A 22,149-nucleotide genomic window follows, 5' to 3' on the forward strand; every position below is an offset into this window, starting at 1 on the left:
GGGAAAGAGAAGTAGGCAAATGAGTTGGAGAACAAATACATGAAAAACACAATCAATACATTCATTTAAAAAAAAATCAAGTAAAACCTCACATGATTAAGTTTGAAATTCATGACTTCTATTCAGTCATTTGCAAACATTCATGCTGTAAGCCAACTCGCATGGGGAGTGTGTGGAATAGCAGGTGTCTCAATTAGATGATGCAGAGCTCCCTTCCACTCCAATCCAATCCATTTACAAGACTATAAAAAGCTGGCCTTAATGGCTTTTTACAGTGCCAAGCGCAACATTTATTTTGATTTAGAATAATGTTTCAAATGCTCCAAGCACCCACCATAACTTAAAGTGAAAATCAGGCAGCAGTAACTATTGCAAAAGAATTCCTTTATGTTTCTTCCTCGTTATAAAAATACATTTAAAAAGGACTTCAGCATACTTATCATAGAAGATTTTATCAAATCTTCTGCTCTCTTATTTCCCCAGGACTACACAGCCTTGTGTGGGCTGTAGGTGCACTTCATTCACTGCAGACTGGCTCCCCAGGAAAGCAAAATAACATGCAAGAGTGGTGATGCGATCTCCCAGCTGAGGGCCTATAAACCGCTCCAACAGCATACACGGGAGAACTGACTCCACATCCTCTTTTTCATAGGGAGAACTACCACAGTTCTGGTTTACTTGGTAACTAACTGCAGGCTTCAAGGCAACTTGCCTTGGCATCCATGCAGAAAAGTATTTGAAGCACGTGCTCGCTCTTGGTGCGGAAGCATCCCATTGTCTTTAGCAGCACACGCTTAATGACCAAGCTCAGATTCCCAAATCGGTCTCCTGTTGTACTCTATGGGGCTCCAATTATGCTCCAGCTTCACACAGGCTCCTGGGAGGATCTCTTGTTAATATTTGTTGACATGCCAAATAAAAAAATGCAACACATCCTCATGGAAGCATGGCTTTATTTGTCACGGTTATCTCTATCTGGACAGAACTGAATTTAGCACTCCCTGTGACTAATTTAGCTTTCCACCAGGCAATGCATTGAAGGCCAAGAGCCAGAAGAGGCCCTGCAGGTCACCTGGGCCCTTTTAGAAACAAAGGGAAGAAGGGGAGTGAAATTCTGCAGCTGCTGGAAGTTTTCATTTGGTATTCTGGTCCACAAGCATGCAGACAGATTACTTCACCACAGCAGCTGCATATTTCTTGTAATTTTTTTTTCCACCAAATCTGGGAATTCTGATTAGCAAACAAGATGCTGAAGTTTAATAGAAGGTTATGCCTCATCAGTGCTGGTGTGAATGACCTACAGTCCGAGGCTAGGCATTCATTATCAAACTCTGTTGAATTACTAAATAACAAAATCTGTTGCCAATTACAAAACAGTAATTTATTTATGAAGTGTTTCTTGTCCATTAATATCTGCATGAGCTAAGCAAAACAAATACATTTAAGTCCTTTTTAAAGATGCATTTGGGGGAAAGAAACAAGTAGAAAACGTGATCATACACCACTAAAAGTAACACTACACAGATGAGACCGGGGGTTCACATCCTCTACTTTAGATGGGTGAGCTCCCAGTTGTTGACTTTCTCTTTGGCCTGTGTAGAAAGCCTGGCTCTGTCAAAAAAACAGCTTCAAAATATCTGTGAAGCTCCTGCTCTGAATTGCCCTCTGGACATCCCACCCTTCCTTACCGGCTTCAGAAGCTTCGAGAGCCCAGCTTGCTGACCCTGGGCAGCGTACACGTAAAGCTCAGACCTCGTGTTAGCAGTAAGGCAGACGCTGACTTAGAAATTTTGTGTACCTTACAGATTTTGCACATACAGGGAGTGTCCTGCAAAGGAAGTAACTTTCACCCCTCTCCCCCATTCACGGAGCCTCAGCCCCTCTCCCTGCACCAGGGAATACGCAGTTTATCTATTTGCAAGTGAAGTTTGAACAACTAGCTCAGAATGAGTACATAAAAGCATCACCACATTTCTCATACTTCATCTATCAGACACTCACATCAAGTTCTCACAGAAGTTACCACTCTACACATACCCAGCACTGCAGTTTGTGTAACAGAAGTATTCAGAGACAGTACATTTCCAAGCTAAAATTTCTTCAGGTGAAGGGGTGAACTGAACTGCTATATCAATTCTAAGAGCTGAGGCAAGACCTGAAAAATACTGAGGGTAGGTGGACACCATTGCAAGATGATCCAAAAGGAATAGACAGGAAATTAAACTTAAAAGGATGAATCACTTGCACAATTTATACAGGCAGGAGACAGTCCCACAAACTAGTTCATACGATTTCATTTCTGCTACATCACAACTGCTTCATGAGGCTTCCTGCAGCTCACTCAGAGAATCCTTTCTAAGGGACCCACAATTGCATCTCTATTTGAGATAAGCTCTGAGCTCGTGGCACTGTTTTATGTATGGCAAGGACCAGGGAGCATTCTTGTTCCAAGCGACTGCTCTTTCAGTCAGTTTCTGTTGCAGGCTCAAAGCAAAGCAATGACAGGTTCCCATCCTGACTTTCATGTTGCTTCATGTTCCATTGCCTCCAGCACTCCTACCCAAAGACATACTGAGCTGCAGATGAAGCTGAGTTGCAGGTTTTCCTTCCAAGACTTGCTCCATTTGCTTTAAATTGACAGGTTATGATCTGCAGGAATTTTTCACAGCAAAGAAAAAATGAATAAATTACTTCAGTTCCTTCCATTTGTTTCCCAGCTTACAGCAATCAGATGTCTGTTCCTCTACCAGATTCTTCCCTCCTAACAAACTCAAATCCCCATTAAACATGGGGAAAGCTGAAGTTTTAGCAATGGCTTTTTCACAAAGAAAGAACTGGTTTGCTTAATGAAAACATCACATTGGAACTCACAGGAGAGAAAGGACCATAACCTACAGTGCACTAAACACCTTTAGCTCCCACTTTAAGAATCATGTTTTTAAGCACAACTTCAGCATGGGATCTGTATTTTCAGCTCATTTAAGCACAGCCTCCAGGGCCCAGCCTGAAAAGCTTGGTAGTGCTTAGTGAGAGACAGTCCTCCTCTGCAAGTACCGAGCAGATCTCCCTGCAGCTGCTAACTTAAAACTTGCTGGCTCCCACAGAGAAGGAAGGGCAGGTGTACCAAAACATTTGGAAACCCACCACCCTGAACATCTTTGCTCAGCAGATGTAGAGGCCCAGCAGAGGCCAGCCTCAAGCTCCACCACTCCCAGCTCCCACCCTCTTCCTCATTCCAGAGGGACTTCCAAGTCCAACACCTCTGCACACAGAGGGTTGAAAGATAACTCCTCAGGACAGGCAGGAATACAGGGCAGTTCACACTAGATCACTGCAGACCAGAACAAACCCAGGGCTTCGCATCTCTAGAATGATTTCAAACGCTAATCTCCCCCAGACAAGTCATTTTATCTTTTCTTCCCCTCTAATATCAACCACCAGCTAGTAGCCTAAGCAATCCCCTCTATACATGGCTGAGCATCCTTGCTATACCAACTCTTACATAGGAATTGAAAGAAGCTTCCAAATCTCATGGCTCTTTCAAAATTAAAATGCTTTCCTGTGAGCACAAATGCTTTGTTTGTCTGGTCCAAGACAGAGGTGCTTTACAAGGGCAAGAAAAGAATGAATGAGGGAGCTTATTTTCCAGCAAGGACAGGAATCTACAGGTGCTTTGTTATTCTAGAGTGATTATGTCCTTCTTGCCATTCCTTTTACACCTCTCTTCTACTCAACCTATTGCAATCACTCCACTCAAACGCAAGCGATCAGGTCACAGATTCAGTACTGTGCAATTACACTGCCTTGTGACCCTCCTTTCCAGGGCTGGTCAATCTTGCACCAGTAGCTGAAGCAGTTCTTGACTAGGTTCCTCGAGGCTGAAGTCTTCCCAATCTGCTCAGTATAACTGGAAAGGGAGTCAGAACTGCTGCTGGAGTTCATTCAAAACAGCTGCAAAGGGAATGCAGGGCTGGGAAGCAAACTAGGGCTTTTTTGTTGTTTTGTTGCTTTCTTAAATGACATGCAACGCCCAATTGTCCAAGAGAATTGAGGCAGTAGCCCCACACTTGGACAGTGCCAGGAAAACCAATAAGCCAGGGATTGTATTCCATCTACATGCGAGAGGACTAGGGAAAATTGAGCCTGCACTGAGGGAACAGTTTTGCTTGGTACTACATGGTCAGAATAGTGTGTAACCACGGTAAACACAGAAATCTGAGACCCCCCGGTGAACCTACTCTTCCTAGCTTCAAGTTCTATGGCATCATCTGTGTTTTATCAACTAAAAAGCCTATAACAAAATGAACAAAGCATGTGTCCTTAAAAGGATTTCCCATCCTTCTTTGTAGCCATGGGAAACAATCTAATTAGAACAGTTATGGGATACAACAGAGCAAAATGAACAGAAATACACTGAAAGCTACCTGAAAACATACTGTTTTAGTGAACACTTGACACATTTTATACTTATAATGAAAATGGCATACACATCCTCTCATATATTGCCTTTCCTGCTCAGTCAAGGGAAGTGTTGGTCCTAGGTGATACAGTATTAGGCCACTCAAAATTTTAGATCTAAAAGCATGGATGCCTCATGAGGCATCCTTATTTGCCAGTAAAGACCACGGAGCCATTTGCACCACTTGTATGCAAGCCATGGGAAAGGAATCAATCTACACCCCTCTGTCTGTCAGCTGAACTGCTAGCGCTTATCCCAGCCACTCAGGAACAGGCCAGCTCTTACAGGCAGCACCCAGCCCCTAGAAGAAACGCCAAGAATTGATCAGAGTCAGGAAACCAAGGTCTGGGGTGGGGGGAAAATAGCCCAGTTGTCTGGAGGCCAAATTTAGAAAGCAAAGGTTTGGGGATTTTGGCATACATAGCAGGATCCTCCATTCTCAACAGGTGAGCAGTGCAGCACGTCCATCAGCACAGAAAGGATGCTAATCAAGCAGAAAGACTGAGATCAGAGAGTGCCCTAATCCTTCATACAGAAGGTGCTCTAACACACCTCTGCTGTCCCAATCTGCGGCAGCCATTTTATAAACTGCTACCACATGCCTAGTCCATCAGTCAGTTACTTCCCATCAAGGAGGGAGATATACAAAGAAAATGTTTGGGCTTAAACAGCTCTGTTGATCAACTCTACCTTGAAGTGGCAATATTAATAGAAACAAAGGTCCATTTCATTGGACCAAATGTTTGAGTGATTTATTAACAGTCAGCAGGTCTTTGCTAACACAGAAAAACTAAACCTCCAATTGTGCAAGCTAACACAAACTAACATGCACACGTGCAAACACACAATTAAAAATACTTACAGAGTCTATGATCCCCTGAAGGGCTTCAAAACCATCGTTCACTGGAAAGACATGATCTTTGCTGTCGGCAATTCTAGCCAGCTGACAGAGCGGTAAAAGTAAATAAAACAGAAATGCAAAGAATGAGATAAATTGGCCAGCAGGCAGCAAATAGAGACTTCTCCAGAATCATCCACTTGCAAGTAAAAAAACCCAAATACTCCGAGTACTCTGTATGCATTGCTAGTGCATTATAGTTTGTCAAGCATTGAAAAGTTTAGCTCTCTAGCCTGATCGATTTCAGAAAGCTCTGTATTGGGAATCAGAAAAGGCCTCCTTAACTTTGAAGACAAGACAGAACGTGGCTTTCACCAATACCCAGAGCCTAATGATCTTTATTGAAAAAAACCCAAAAAACTGTCTCCCACATCACTGTAAATCACCAGCACGAGAACTCCTCAGCCAAAATAGGCCACAGTATCAACACGACAGGCCACTAATGCAGCAAAACACTTCAGCACATACATCATTTAAATGAGGGAAGCGATCAAAGTTATTCCCATATAAAGACTAATGCTAATTATACCCCATCTGGAGAGACAGGTGTGATTCACCTTCCCTGTCAGGACAGAGATTTGACTGTTTGTCCTAGGCTCAACCATTAGAAACCCAAGAAAAAGAAAGCAGGGAGTTAACAGGAGATCTTTTCTGAGTGGGGGAAAAAGGGAGAAGAGCATCTGGAAGCCTACAGGACAAGGAAGAGGGCCATTCATGAGGTGGTGGCAAGATAAGGGGAACCAGGACATCACCTGTAATGTGATGCAGGTTCACTTTTCAATAGCATGTTAAGGGTTAAGGCAAAAATATAAGCCCAATTCAGAAGTAATGAGCTCTCCATGCATCTGCTGGAGCAGAATCAAGTTTTACTGCTGCAAGGCCAACGTTTGTTATAGTAATTCTCTCCCATGGCAGAGGTAACATCAACCCAGCAGGCCTCTTTGGCGTTTCCTGTAGCATTGCAAATTGGAGGCAGCAGGCTAGCCACACATTCCTCCTTAAACCCCACTGGCTCTACCTTTCCAGCTCATGTCACTCAGAACTCCCACTTCTGAAGCAAAACACCAAACTGCCAACCTCCTGGTTTGCATCCAGAGAAATACTCCAGGCAGCTTTCCTCTGCTCGCTCTGAGAAGGGTAGTAAAGCTGCTTACTGCTTGTGCGCCAAGATACAGCAGCTTCTGTAAACCAGGATGTTTACAGTTTCCTCAACTCATTCCCCCACAGTCCTCCTCCTAGTGCATTCTGGGGCTTCACAGTCATCTAATTCCAGTTAATTTCTTCAGAATCTAAAAGACTTCCAGTAGCCACTGTCTTTGAGGTCTGCTACTTTAGATCTAGCCTCTTTGCCATTTTTATTCCCTCTGATTTTTCTATGACTTACTCTGGGTTACACTAGTCTCTGGTTTCGATTCAAAGGAGATTGTTCTAAACCAAGTGTGTTTTGACTCCTTGAATCAGTGTTTGAAGCTTTGTTAGAAAGCTGAAAACCTAGAAAAGCTCTGTTCAATAAGTATTTCAGCACTCCTCTTAGAGGCTGTACAAGTGTTTCACTCATGTTAGAAAAATATGATGCCAACCGTTACACTTGGTGTGAAATGTAATTCACTGACATACTAACATTCATATGATAAGTTTAAAGTCAGACTATAAAATGGGAAAACACTGTAAAATATTAGTGTCACTAATGAAGCTGTTTTGCTTTTTACAGCATAGCTTTCCCATGAAAGAAAAGCTGGACTGAGACTGAAGTGTTATATGGCAATACCTCAATTTTATGGGGGAGTGAGGGGAAAGTCCTCACAACCTCCTTCTGCCTAGAGCTTAGGCCAGACTGATTTGCTGTTCCTCATGTGTCTTTTCCTCTGCTTTTCTTCACCATTAGCAAGAGTCACTGTGGCATGCAGCAGGAAAGTTCTCTACTTTTGAAGATTAAGACAGAAAAGGGCTTAAACCCAACACCCAGACCAAGACTCTTCAGACTGTCAAACAGTCAACAGGAGGAGAGGAAGACCACTTGAGAACTCTTGAGAAAGTAATTCAGGAGCGCATGCCTGTGTTCAACATGCACCTTTGCCAAGGACCCCCAGCAAACACGAGTGCCTCTTTACCTGGGTCTCATTGAAGTCTTTCACACCAACACAATATACCGTCGCTCCCAGGTCACGTGACCGATTAGCCTGGAACAAGGAAAGGTAGGATGACAGGAATGCAAATGTGATGGGAAGCAGGCTTCTAAAAGGTCTTAATCATAAATTTAGTCTTTCTCTGTAAAATGAGCAACAGGGGGCTTGTCAAAAGAGAGCTTTAAAAGCTTTCCTATCTGATTCTACAGAAACTGGTTTTATCTGCCACTAGAGCAGCTACTCGTTTAGTAAAGCAAAACCCAAGGTATTTGGTAAAATTTTTATACCTAATTAGCTCACCTTCGCAGCTTCTCCAACTTCCTAAGATTTGTCTGTCCAACAGATGTAAGACAGACTGAATCCATTTTCTTGTCATCATTTAGGACATATCTCAGTATAATAGTAATCTCAAATGTTTTGGCATTTTCTATTTCAGACATCTGTGCCTGGACTCATGATATCTATAGGTGAAGAGACATTTCGTTTCATCTGGTACAAAACTGCATCACTCCCACTATTTACACAGCATCTCAAAGTAATAAAGGGAGAACGTGCACAGGTTTGATTTTTTCCAGGCTGTTTCATTGGCATGCAGATGAAGTTGCATTTATTATTCAAAAAGCAACTGTTCTAAATACTCTTGTCTGTGTAAGTATGAATTAAGTCATTTAATCCTATTTCATTAGAACAGGAACACCTGACTGAAAACCCATTCCCATAAAGGATGGGAGCAAGTCAGATTATATCAGAAGACTGTAGTGGTTCAAATTTAAGATGGCAAAGTGAAAGCATCGTTTCAGTGTTGCACTAAGAAACCCAAACAACTGAAGCAATCGCAGTGTAAGAGCTGAAGTCGGGATCCCTGTTCTGCTAGCTCACTAGCTGTTCCTCCCCAAATCAAAACAAATTAACACGTCTGACCTCTCAACTTGTTCATTCGCCTCTAAAAACAAACTTGTTTTTCTTGTGGATTTTTGATTTCAGAAGGGAAGAAAAGGAGATGAGGAGTAAGGAGGGGAACTCTAGATTCATGACATTTGTTTGTGCTGTAGCAATATTGGTTTTATTCTACAAAACCATTCTTTTTGTTGTTATTGGATTTAAAGCTGCACTTTGGACAGACTGGGAGGAAAAATCCTGTCCATAGCAAATTCATGTAACAACACAATCTTCCAAGTTTAGGTCATCTTAATTTGTTTCACTGGCAAGTGAAAATTGGTTCATCTCTTCAGAGATGACTATCAAAAGGACATCAGTAGGAATATCACACAGCAAAGCTTTCAAGTCCTCAACCTACTGTTAATCTAACATTTTGCATAACACGCTAATTTAATGTGGGTGTTGAGAATACATGCTTGAATCTTGGAAACATTTGTGGAAATTTTGGATTTGATCATCTGAAAGACTTTCGGATGTGACAGAAGATTATGGGAACAACAGTCATCCTCTTCCTGTGGTCTTTTACTTTTTGTGAAAGAAGAAAAGTCAAAGCGAGACGATTCAGGTATTTCCCAGAACAACCCAGTAAACACTGAAATTTTTCAGCTGTGAACTATTCCTTCCTTTTTTTTTTTTTAACTGGAATTTTAAACCCCCCTCCTTTCCCAAGAACAGTCTCAGTTTTGATTACTCAGAAGCATTGCGATTGTTCATGTTTATCCTTAAGATTCATGTCTAAAGAGCACCATAGTGAAGTTTGTCACTAGGGAAAAAGGTTTTCCCCGTCTTCTGCCTTCCAAGCAGAAGCCCAGACTTTTCACTGTCTCCCTGGCTAAAAATGTGTAAGACACTTACCTCCCTCTCAGAGTAGAAAAATAGGTCTTCATGGAGTTCTCCATCTGTCAATGCAATGATGACACTTGCAGTTCTGTAACCTAAATAAACAAACTCCTTTAGTCCCTTGTTTTAGTTGTATTTCTTGAATTAGCCCTGCTAGCAACCTGTTAGCAACCTGTTAGCACACTTAAAGGACCAGAAACAGTGGACATTGAACTCTTCAGCCAATCAGTTTTCAGAAGACATGAATTTCCGCACACTTTTTCCACTCAGGCACCTGCTTTCAATACCAGTTTTATACCACACTCCTTTGATGTGCCAGTGATTTTTAACTGACAGCCCCTCATAACTATTTCAATATTTCAAACCGGTGGAGTGCAGCCATCAAAGCCCCAAAGTGTTTCTAGTTATTCCCCGATTTTATTAATGCTGTCAATTACAAAATCCAGAATTTTTCAGCTTGTGATAAAAAGCTCAGTTGGGATTTAAACAGATATGGTAGGAAAATGGCTTTAAAATCTTCAACCTCCCTATGTAACGTATTTCAGCAAGATGGTTAACCTGGCAGTCTTCCCCTTGTATTGATTATAGCTTGGGTTTTACAAGTTTGTATCAGTTTTCAGGAGTGACCAAATAGAATTAATTCATATTTCTCACAACAGACTTGCTACAGATACGAAGGAGCTCAGTAGGTACGTCTCACACAAATGGTGTTATGGAAAGATAAAGGCTGAACATGCAGAGGTGTGTAAATTACCAATCTTTAAATTTCTTCAACTGTCTAGAGCATTTTTGTGCTATTACGAGTAGCTGTGCCTTTAACAAGCTGTTGCTAGAGAGACAAAACTGCAAACAAGTGACTTCCTCAATTACTGCAGAACAGAGACCCAATACCTAAATTTCTTGGTGCCACTTAGAAACCCTCAGTTTTAAATAATATGGTAATGATACAACAAGGAAGTTGAGTCCTTGACAAAACATAAGCACCATGCAGGGTCATTCATGTTGCAGATGTGCCCAGGCTTTCTGTAGAAAATGGAGAAAAGTGAGCACTTCTTGTGCAAACTTAGGACCCCAAATGACCTCCAGAGATGCCTTTCTCCCTCCACTGCCTACTGCAGGAGCCTTAGGACCTGCTGGAGGTGGTATAAACACTTCTGTAGTGGAGCAAGGACAAATACACAGAACTAAAGACAAAATACACAGGCCAACATTCAGACTTGAGGACCCAGTTGTCCACTGCTTCTTGCGTATGGTGGCAATCTATTTACATGTAATATGTGTACCAGCATGTAAAAGCCTTATCAATCCCAAATCAAATTCTGAAAGCTATCTATTCCATTCTGCTGCAGTCATACTTCACAGATGAGTCCCAAAGCTGTGCAGACTTAGTCACTACTTCATGAGAGGCCCTGCAAAACCATTATGATGGGCTTGGCACTCAAACATTTGCTCGCCTAGATTTTAGTTTCCAAGCAGCAATGTTTATATTTCTACTTCAGGCTTTTCAGTCCAGAAAGTTTTTACATTAATTACAAGGAAGGAAAAGACAAACATTTTTACATCTGTCTGCACTTACTACTGGATTTAATAATTGCTTATTGAAAAAACACTTTAACCTAAAGTATCTCGACATGTTTCAGAAGGAAGAAGTAATGGTTACCTGAGTCCTCAAGCAAAAAGAACAGGATACGGTACCAGACAGTTTTTGAAAGAGTAGTCACCTTCAACTTGGCTTCTCACTATTGGCCTGAAACACATTCATTCCAGCTCTGGATCCTTAAAGCTCCACCTCTTCTTTTTCCTTTTCAAGGACAACTACCCTGAATAGGGTTGCATTCCTGTAAGGAGCCACCCCCCACCTTTCCCACAGTGAAGCTGCATTTCAAATCTATTGAAGTTATCAGTCAAAAAGAAAAAAAAAAACAAAACAAACATTCAATGGATCAAGAAAGTCTCTCACCGTGAACATTTTCATAGTAAATCTGTTCACTTGCCTGAAATTAAATCAGAAGATTATTAGCAGTAAATGAATAATAATACTTTGTGGGCATCTACAACATGCACCAGAAAGAAAGAAAAGATGGCAATGAGGATGTCAAGTTTGTAGCGTGCATGTAACCTCTGCTTTCAGAGATATCTGCTTCATCGAACAAGTTTCTTGCCTATGCATTTGATTGCATTACTTGAAGGTCTTATCTAAAGCATAACTCAGTCAAACCAAGCCTAAGGCCATTGGCCAACAATAACGTAGTCGCCCAATATTCTGCTATCTGAAGGTCACACTCACCTTCTTCCTTGAGAGACATCCTAGGTCCACTGATAAATATTCCCCAGCACCTCTAGATCAACTACTCTGATTGCAAGTAAACCAACTTCAGAGAGATAGTCTCATGCTTCTGCCTCCCACTTGATCTATGCACAAGCATATTCTGCAAGGCAGAAGGGCAAACACTCCAGTGTGTATCAATTCAAAATTATAAAGTAGGCCACCCTGAACATATTTGGCTTATGAATTTAATTTCTGTTCTGAATTTAAATTTGGTTTTTTGGACTTCTGAAAAGTTTCTGAAGTCACCAAACTCTGGGATTTGGTTTTGGACTCCTAGTTAAGAGTCAGCATCTCTGTCAGGTCACCTGAATTTTTGTTGTGTGTTCACATGCATTTTCAATAGGCAGAGTGTTCCACAATCCTCCAAAATGCATGTGTAGTACAGAAGTGGGATGGGGTTCAGGAGTTCATGTTTAGAGAAAGTCCTGAGCTTGTAAAATATACAGAAGGAAAAGATCAGAGCAGGCAACAACTTCGGCACAGCATTATTTGTCCACCAGTGGGAACACGTTTAGAGCCATGGTCTCAGACCCCACCCAACTCTAAGAAGCCTACTATAGCACCCAGGCAGGACTCCAGACAGCTTTCCCCCCTTCATGAACATGATTCCACATGGGATTGCAATGCCAAAGCCTTCTGCCTTGTGCTAAGCTGAAAAGGCAGCTCCCCCCATAAAACCTGAAGGCAAAAAGAAAGATAAGTACTAGGGTTCACAGCCCCCTTGTATCAGCTCCAACACTGAATGTGTACACTTTAGTGTACCCATTGCATGAAAGGGAAATAGCCCCACTTACCAACCAGAGAATTATTAACCAGATTCTTTTGTTTAACATTTCCTGAGGAGCACTCAGACACAGTTTAGAGGCACTATAGCATGCATCTAGTTACCCTTTCAAATCCTTCATGCATGTATGTGTCGCCTCCCGGAAGGACTTTCTGCAGCTCTTCCAGTCCCTGGCGTATCTGTTCCCTGAAACGAATGCAGGTGCATCGTTAGATCCATGATTAAATTTATCAGGAGTTGATAAAGATGACAACATGCACGGCAGAAACAGATACAAAGGGGAAAAAAGAGTTAGCCCAATGTTTATATAGGCTAAGGTAATGTCTGGGTAGATACCTCTCTAAGGATGTGGAAAACAGAGCAGACGTGCTCCTAGTGTTCCCACAGCCTGGGGAAAGCACCACAACGGCAGCATCTCCTAAGTCAATATCCCTCCATTGCTTTCTAAATAAATATTCCCTGTGTAACCCTGGTCAAACTTCTGATGCAGAAGCAGAGCAGCTGACTTGCATCTGGCTCACATTCCTCACTTACGCTTGCTGATTTGACCCTAAAAAATGTAATCAAACAGCCACAAAAAATGACACAATCTCAAACCATCCTGGCAACCCCAGGACATTACACCTTCAGTTCCTGTTCAAACTGACTTGAAGATTAAAGCCTTTCCCCCAAGAGCTCTTTATGATTCAAGGTATCTGTTTTAATTTTTTTTAGAAATCCTAGGCACAGTGACAGATCAACTGCAGGCTAAACAGAAGAGCTCTTTATGATTCAAGGTATCTGATTTAATTTTTTTAGAAATCCCAGGCACAGTGACAGATCAACTGCAGGCTAAACAGAGTGGGCACTCCGTTGTTCCACTGAGTTGCAGACACCAAACTCCGGAAGCCAAGTACAGGCCAGAAGTCTTTAATACCAAGATAAAACCCTGCAGTGTGTGGGGTGTATCTCTGATCAAACTGTACAATCTTCATGGGAAACAGATTCAGTCACTGCATGCAGGGCCACATTGCCATTGCAAGACTGAATGCCAGAAGTCGGTTTTATCCCTGCATATTTTAACTACATGAGAAAATCCAGTCTGTGTGACCATCACATACTCTATCTCCCATCTGTGAAGCTGCAGCAGTGCATTAACATTAGCCAGTCTGCAAAGCAGTAACTCCCACAGGGAGAAAAGAGTATCTGCTTTTGCAACAGGTTGAATTATCGTTCAGGAACTCATTGCATACCTGCGATATCCCAAACTAGTTAGACACAAAGCTGTAAATCATAGGTGGGCTAGGGGCAGGTATTTCCTCCATTTAGCTACCCATGCACATACCAAGCCAAAGCTGAATATAAAATCAAGAGCATTTCCTGTGATCAGAACTATTTTTAAACACGAACACTGAAATTTTAAAATAGACAGCAAAGGTCCTTAAAATACATCAGCCCACTCCCATTAGATGCACAGTTTTTCCAAAAGGGATGCTCAGCACCCTCTATCTTCACTGTCAGATGCTAATGCATGGAGGCATGGGCAGGGTAGAAAAGGTTTTATCACTACTCCAGCTTCCCTATTAAGAAAGGCAAGTGTTCACTAAAGGACCAGCACGAAGCCCCCACCTTGTTTGTCAGTCCTCAGTAAAACCCAACAGCTCTCCAGTCAGTTGGCTTTTAGGCTAATACCATATCAATATCCTGTTCCCAGCCAACATTTCTAGGACAGCTGGATAAATACAAAATACATTTCCACATGGGAAACACTTAAGTCTCATCGCTTAAGCCTTAACAATCTAGAGATCTTTGCAGTGGGGCGTGCTCACAGGGCAGGAGAGAAAAAGGCAGGGAACAAGTTTTCCTCTGGGACCAAGTTAGATATAGTTCATTTTCTTTATACTTATTGTTGCTGTAGAGTGGCAAGGATGCTTAGGCTGGCTGGGCTTAATGATATTTTCAAGGCTGGTATGTATGTGGATTGCTCTTAAGGAAAGCAGCCAGTTTCCTATTCATTCCTCTATAGTAGCTGCTCTGGTATGCAACTTCATAGACATCCAATATGTAAAACACATGCTGACTTATACAGTCTTCACATGTGTTACATATATTTTTGCTCCACGTGGCAATGAAGTTAAGAGAGGAAGCAAGAGCAATTAAAGGGCCTCATCCAGCTCTCCTTGAAGTCAGAGTAAAAAAAAAAAACCCATCCCCATAGATTTTACTGGGATTAACGTGGGGATCTGCAAGGGGATGACAGGAACATGCTTCAGAAACACAGCAATCAAACTGTCATTGCCAAAAAATATATACCCTTGCAATCCATCCTAAACACTCTTTGCCTCTAACATACCTTCAGACCTCTGAGGAAATCACATTCACCTCTACCTCAAGAGTATGGGTGTCACCTATGGCTTTTCAAGCTTCTTTTTATGGGAAAGGAGTTTCACCTATTCGTTTTCAGAGGAAATTCCCCAAGGATGTTAGGATGTTCTCTGACAAAAACCTGCTAATTGGTGGAAAGCAGACTCCCTTAATGAAAGCAGTTTGAGTTAAAACCCTAATTGCTGACAGAAAGACATTTAAAAGTTAAAATTAAGAAGGCAGCCTCTGCCTTAAGAGGCCTTAATGCATTCTAGCAGAATGAGCGTCACGTGTGAAAATGGCAGGGGATTCAAACAATTAAATTCAGAAGCACAAAGGTGTCACAACACTGCTCACAGTGGACTGGAAATCATTGAGCGAGGAAGATGAAGGAAGCTGCAAGGGGGACACAAAAGCTGCCATGCACCTTTAAACCTCTTCTTACCTGTCTTCTGTTAGCCTCATTAGAATTGTCCCTCTAGTTGAAAAAACGATGAAGGACATCCTCAGCTGAGGGCTGGAGGAGAGAAAAAAGGTAAATTATTTTGGTGGTCCAAACCAGAGCTTACTGTAAGCATAACACCAAACACACAGGATGCTCCGATTGCTATCTATAACTCAACAGGATGAAAGACAGGACTGAGCAACAAAAGGTGTTTTGCCCTGGGCCTTTCTAGTCAAGGCAAACCACGAGGAATCTTTCTAAAAAGATGTAAATAGCACTTGCATCATGACTTTAGGATTGCTAAAGCAAGAAGGCTTAAGTTCATCCTGGTATCACCATGGAGATGAAGGAAGACTAATTATGTTTATCATACCACATTCCACCCACTGGCCTGGGGGATTTTTCATCCAGTCTCAAGGCATTCAGTGCCTGAAAGCTACAGCCTCAGGCCTCTCCCTGCAGAACCATAACTATCTCAGGCAGTAGCCAGCCATCTCAGAAACAAGAGGATTCCTTCCCCACAAAAATATGATTTGATCCATGGAAGTCAGGCAGGAAAAAAAAAGAGAACAATTAGCTTAGTTACTCCTATTCCCTGCATGACAGAAATCTGGGGAAAAGCAGTCAATGGGATGACCTAGAAAAGCATTAAGAACTCTGCCCACCAGGTCCCCTGGTGGAAAGCAGCGTGTGCTACTTGACTGCGCCTGAGAGCCTGTCTCCTAGCTGCTGGCACACACACCACTCCTCATTTGGTTATCTGCAAAGCAGCACTTCTTACCTTATGAACTTGCGGGCCAAATGTTCCACGAAGTGATATATTTCATTCCAATGGTGCAGGACACTTCCTGATCTAGGGAAACAATTATTACAGGAGATATTAGCTTAATTGCTGCTATTGCAGTTTTCCCAGCCAAATGTTTTGTTACACATCGCTCAGCTAGTCATTTGTTTTTATTTTGTTTAACACTCACTGTCCATATTCTTCCTTTAAAGAGATTCTAAACTGTAAATGACGTCCCCTACTTGACTTTGAAAAGCAAGAATAATTTACACTCCATGCAAGTGTTTGAGGTTACACTTGGCAATAACATATGGCAGTTACGCTAGACCTTTAGCACAGCCTTAAACAAATAAACCCTGTGTGAGTGAAGACCTGTCTCCCTGCACAGTATTTTAGATTAATTCCACCAACTCGCTTGCCATACCATTATGCAGAGCTTTTAGCCCAAGTGTATTTTCAGAATAAAATGCACCTGGAGGAACAGATTATTAAACTTCTCTAGCATTTCCACTGTGCTAGAGACTATGAAAAGTAAAACACCTTAAGTCCACATCTCAACTGTTCTGGCTAATTCTTTCACACTTCAGTTAGAGGCAAAACAAACTAATTTTGCTCCTCAGGAAAATAAACCATGGACTATAATGGGATTGGATTATTCTTCTTTATGTTCTAAGAACCAGGAAAAATTTTGGTTAATCAGAATCTTTCAGCACTAAATGCCCCTTCTGGCATAAGCACTTCTATGAACACTGGAATATTAATATTAGGAAAAAAATTCCTTCCTAGAGTTGGAAAATAAATGTGTCATCACTTATTTAATTCATTGACTACAATTAAAATTATTTATAGGGGAAATAACCATTCCAGCTTTAACAAAAAATGCATTGATCTGCAGCCTGAGGAAGAAAAGAGGAACATTTGAGAAGATGTTTTTTCACTTCACAGAAAGAAAAGGCATCTGACCTGACTCTGTTCTACCTTAGATCTGAGAATGCAAATGAAGAGCCATGAATAGATTCACTGCACACCTGGTACAGCCAGCCCCAGCCTGGCTGCAAACAGCATTACTTCACTTCCTAGCAGCACTGTAAGCATGCAAACCACATTGTGCAGGTCATACAAATTCCTTTCCCTATTCTCCCCACACCTGGTTTTCATTTACAGCTATTCAGTAAAAAACTTGGCCTTACCCACTTGCTCCATGATACCTTAAGCCATTCTTTCTCTATATGACCCCAGTATGTCCAAAGGCAACCTCAGAAGAGGTGCAATGAGGACCCTCGCACAGGTACAAGAGCATGTGGTCCATTTGGAAAAACAGTGAATGCCCTGGCTCTCATCGCACAAATGACCTGACACCAAATGCGTCCCTTTAAAGAGAACCTTACAGGCACCCGCATTTTGTCCCATGATTGTAAGGGACAGAGCGCAGAGGAGACTTGATCATAAGCAAATGGTAATAGTGCCAGATTACTTCTTGGCTCTCTTTCCTTCCATCAGACCAGGACTTGAAACCAGTACTTGTTCTCCATGCAAATGTGTATGAGAGAGGACTAAAGAAACACCAATAGCAAGGGTCTTGATAAACTAATTAAACCACACAGGGGGAAAATTGGTGTCTTATAACACATGAGGGGCAAGGTACATCAGGACTTGCCCTTAAACAAGAAACTTAACTGCCGCTGCATCCAAAGTGCAAACCAATAGAACAGACACACACAAAGCTCAACCCCAGGTGCAAATCCTTCTCAGATGTATAGAATAGCTCCGAGACCTTGAATATGACAAGCACTCCAGTCCCATCAATGCCAAATAGCCCAAATAATTTCCAAGAACTGGCCTGGAAAATAAGTCTTTATTGCATTTATATGGGGAGGCATACAAATTGTTTTATAGCAACGGTTACATCAGTCTCCAGAAGACACATGAAGCCAAGGCTTTGTTAACCATAAAATAATTACTACCTCCTTCAGCAAAGCATATGTTGCTTTAGACCATATATCCACCTCTCAGTAGAAGCACACCTCATTAAAGTTTCAGATGTCTTCTGAACACATGAAGTTGGGACCCTTTCACAAGTATAATCTAACCAACCTTCTCCTAGTCATCAGATTAGATGATTTGTACTGCACTTCATGCTTAGGGAAAAGCTTAGCTCCCAGCCTCTACCAACACAGAAGCTCTAGTTAGCCGCCACTTCCAACAGGACACTGCCCTAGAAGCTGCATTAGCCTTTAAAAGTATGGTTATTTCTTCCCCCTTGTTATAAGCCTCTGAATAAAAGTTGATCACTGCTTAAAATTACTATTGCAGCAAGGCAGCTGGGAATGAGATCCAGCCACAGAGCACATAAGGTATGTAGGTCGTCATCTAAAACTCCTGTCATTTTCCATGGCTCTGAGAAGTCATGCATTTTTTGAGAACAGCATTTGCCAGAATAAAGGTTTAAAGCCAGTAGCTCAAGTCAATGATGTACCAGTCAATAGCACATCCTCTTTGAGTATTCTCCTTTGCAACTGTTGTTCTGCTGGCCTTAAATTAAGTGGGTTTTTTCAGGTAAGCAGGGCTTTTGAATTCTTCACACAAGTATGGCTTCAGCTTCTGCTGCACCTCCTCCCCTTCATCATCCTCACTCTGTTCTCCCACCAATAGTCCCATCTTTATGCCCTCTGGAACAGGACTCCAAGCATCTGAAGTTACAGCTCTTGTTCCATGAAACCTTCCCACACATCTATTAACACACAGGAGGAACAACCTGAAGTTTAAGAGCAGCAGAATGTTAAATGGCTATTTTAAGGAAACTTCTTACCATTGCTACAATCATAGAAACAAACCCACTCTATCCCACAAAAGGAGGATGGTTTCTGCTTCCAGTTCCAAAGACACTGAAGTGGGGCAACTGGAATAATCTACAAGCCACTTGTTCTTCATCTCTACCAGAGCGAGCTATAAAAAGGTCCCAAAATGAAGGCTCACACTTCTGCTGACCATACATCTTTCCTTCTAGCACAGTGAGTTTTCCATCTGCAGCGAGACAGCTTGCAGTCTACTTGCAGTTAATTTCTCTGTCTAGTCAAGCCCAGGTGTCAGTGGCTATAAAAGCCCAGGTCTGCATTTAGCAAAAAGTACTCCTCTAATACATAAAATACATCTTCTGAAACACGCTTCAGACTTCTTACAGAGTCTTCACTGGGCATAAAATGGAAAAAAAAAATGGCTATAAAAGCCCAGGTCTGCATTTAGCAAAAAGTACTCCTCTAATACATAAAATACATCTTCTGAAACATGCTTCAGACTTCTTAAAGTCTTCACTGGGCATAAAATGGAAAAAAAAAATCAATGATACCAACCTTTTTGCAGTTGATAGAAGGTTTACAAAACCAGCATTAGCTTACAGTGTTCACTTCCACAGCTTTCAGCTGTGTTATTTGGAAGCCCTGCAGTAAAAGACACTTGTCACTTGTAAAGCCTCTCATAAGGCAGGCCAAGAATTCTTAATAGGACAAGTATTTCTAAAGCCTAACTGTAAGACAACAAAAGCCAAATTTAAAATCGTTACCTCTTCATATTCCCAAAGAGAAACAACATGACCAGCGAGCCAACACTTTGCAGCTGAATGGTTGATGCTATAAACTTGCAATTTAAGAAAAGGCTCATCCTGAGGATGCCAAATCCTCTTGCTGGAGAAAAGCCCAATAAATGGAAATTAAGACTAAGTAAACCATTATGCCTTTAACAAGAGAATGATACATTCTGTGGTCAACTGCACTGGAATTTTGTACATCTAAACTAAATCCAAGGGTGAGAGAGAATCAGTCGCTCAGTGGTTCCAGACATGGAGAGCCACACTCTGGCTAAACCCTGCCCTCCTGCAGCTGCTTTTCTCCTACTCACTGTGACAAGAGGCACCATAACCCAAAGCTGCAGCAACTCAAACCTCCTTACAGTTCGACTTTCTTGTACTTTTCAGACTCCTTATTTTCCATTTCTGTCACTGCACCTCCTCATAATACCCATGGCTTTATTTAACTCACAAACTAGAAGAAGAGAGAATCAAGCCCACAAACTCGTATACAAAGACTTCACACCAGTTACATGCACTGCAGCTGACAGGAGTGCATGAAAACACCTGATGCAGAGACTGATGTTGACCCAAATTCTCCTTAAGTGTCCACAGTTTTGGACTAACTTCTAGAGGTCTCATAGCTGTCAGAGGTGGCATTGACTCAAGAAGTTTTTCAGCATCTTTTTACTGAGCTCTTTAAAAATAACACAAATGAGCCAAAAAGTGTCCTTTATCTTTCCAAATACTTCAGGAACAATTTTGAAAACACTACATAACACAAAGATGTTAGGTGATGCAGTTCTCTGAGGAAACACTATTATCTTGTGCCACACTTCACACGAGACAGCTCACCAGAGAAACTGTCAAACCTTTGAGATTACAGGGTCTACAGAGGTCCAGGTAAGATTAGGATAAGCCTCTAAGCCCAAACACAGTCCAAGAACATTCTTCTCTTCCTGATTGGCAGGGGATACATAAAAAAGCAACTAATAAGCAAGTAATCATGGACTGAAATTACATCAAGCAGTAGATAAAGTGCAGAGTGCTGCAGGCACACACTTAATCCTGGATGTAGGGCAGCTCCCATCCACTCCTTTTACCAAGGAATAGCTAACCTTAGATTCACCGCTGGCTAAAAACACATACACAGGTCTCGATGAGCAAGGATTTCACATACTAACTTAGCTCATTGTAATCGCATGCCTACGGTGGGTTTAGGAGTGAATTGCCTCCCTTCAGGCAACAAGCAAAAAGACACAAGAATGCGCAAATTCCTTCCCACTACCTTGCTAGCTAAACCAAAGAAAAACTATGCCTCCACATTCTTGCAACCCCCTGCCATCCAAACAAAATGCATACATTGCTCTGGATTCAGGCCTGAGATTCCAAAAAACCAATCAAGGAACCACTGACTAGGTCAACGAAGTTCAGAGATAATTTTGAATCTATTTCCACAGACACTCAATTTTACCATTACCTTTAGTAAAGGCTTGTATTTCTCCAGATGAGAGCAGCTAGAATATCGTGCAGCTCTGTGAGGGTCCTGTGGTTAGCTCTCTTGGAGGGCTCACGTTTCCCAGGCGAAGAGTCACTACTACCGTAAGGGGTTGACGTAGGTCAGTCTCCTGGCCTGGTGATGCAGGGCATCTGTCTGCTCTCCATCCCGCTGTGGCCCCTATATTCTTCCACACTCTTGAGTGCAAATCTGGACTTAGTCCCGCTTAAGTCATGGTAACTACAGCTACTAAGGCTAGATTCAAAGAAACAACTATTAGCCTCTCTAAAGCAGGAGTTTTACTTCAGTGCAACTGGTTAAAAATAGATCAGCTGTCTGGCAGAATAATGAAGGGATCACAGGAAACAGTTTGGATTACTTGCTTCATTTTGCCAAGGATCTTTTAGAGCCAAGTTTTCTTTCACACATGTACAGTTCCTTGCATGTTTTCTGCACATGCCTACTATTTGCACACAACATGCAAGAGCATAGGAAATAACACCTTAGACACGCAGAGGATACAGCAAAAGAGTACTGAGAAGACTTACTCAATGTTATTCCTTCCTCTCTACCTGCAAAGAAATTAATCTTGGGAGCTGCCTCTACCTAATGTTCCAACTGTGCGTGTGGGGTGTTTACACACTAAAGCACTAGATACCATGTCAGTTCAGGGGTGCATCACAGTCTTCATTAATTATTCACATGGATGATATTTTTAGAATAACTGGGCAACGTCAGCAAAAGCAAATGTTTGCTTTATGTTTATCAACATCTCGCTGCTTCCTCTTTTTTCCTTCTTAATGAAGGCCCCATATCTTATCTCGCATCCAGGCTGTAAATTCTTTAGCACCATCTTCTGCCATATGGTTTGCTACTGTTCAGTCTACAGGAGCCTCAATCCATGAAACCCCTCAGCACCACAGTAACACAAGAGGATGTACCATCTAGGACCAGCTCTTTCAACAATTCTCTCAAGATAAGCGGGCCTCACCTTCCACCACACTGGGCTCATCTTGGTATGACCTCCACGCTGAGGTGCTCAGCACCCTGCATGACTAGATCCTGCATATAGCCTAAATAGCAAATAGCACGCAACTGTACTCTAAATAGCACACAGCTTGAGTTGTAGCCTCCACCTTTTT

The 22,149-nt window shown here is 41.9% G+C and overlaps 1 protein-coding gene across 1 annotated transcript in view; it reads right to left on the minus strand.

Annotated features, from left to right (window-relative positions):
* ANTXR1 (ANTXR cell adhesion molecule 1) overlaps positions 1–22,149 on the minus strand; it is a gene marked incomplete at its 3' end in the record, with an annotated part of 107,894 nt that overhangs the window by 82,422 nt on the left and 3,323 nt on the right. Inside the window, exons 2-8 of the mRNA XM_009643405.1 lie at positions 15,945–16,016; positions 15,164–15,235; positions 12,480–12,561; positions 11,223–11,256; positions 9,278–9,357; positions 7,469–7,537; positions 5,322–5,402 (exon numbers count right to left, since the gene is read on the minus strand). Coding sequence (XP_009641700.1) covers positions 5,322–5,402; positions 7,469–7,537; positions 9,278–9,357; positions 11,223–11,256; positions 12,480–12,561; positions 15,164–15,235; positions 15,945–16,016 — 490 coding nt within the window. The remainder of the gene's footprint in view (positions 1–5,321; positions 5,403–7,468; positions 7,538–9,277; positions 9,358–11,222; positions 11,257–12,479; positions 12,562–15,163; positions 15,236–15,944; positions 16,017–22,149) is intronic.

The sequence above is a fragment of the Egretta garzetta genome, unplaced genomic scaffold (genome assembly GCF_000687185.1).
Source record: "Egretta garzetta isolate BGI_Z169 unplaced genomic scaffold, ASM68718v1 scaffold238, whole genome shotgun sequence".
In the NCBI taxonomy this organism is placed as follows: domain Eukaryota; kingdom Metazoa; phylum Chordata; class Aves; order Pelecaniformes; family Ardeidae; genus Egretta; species Egretta garzetta.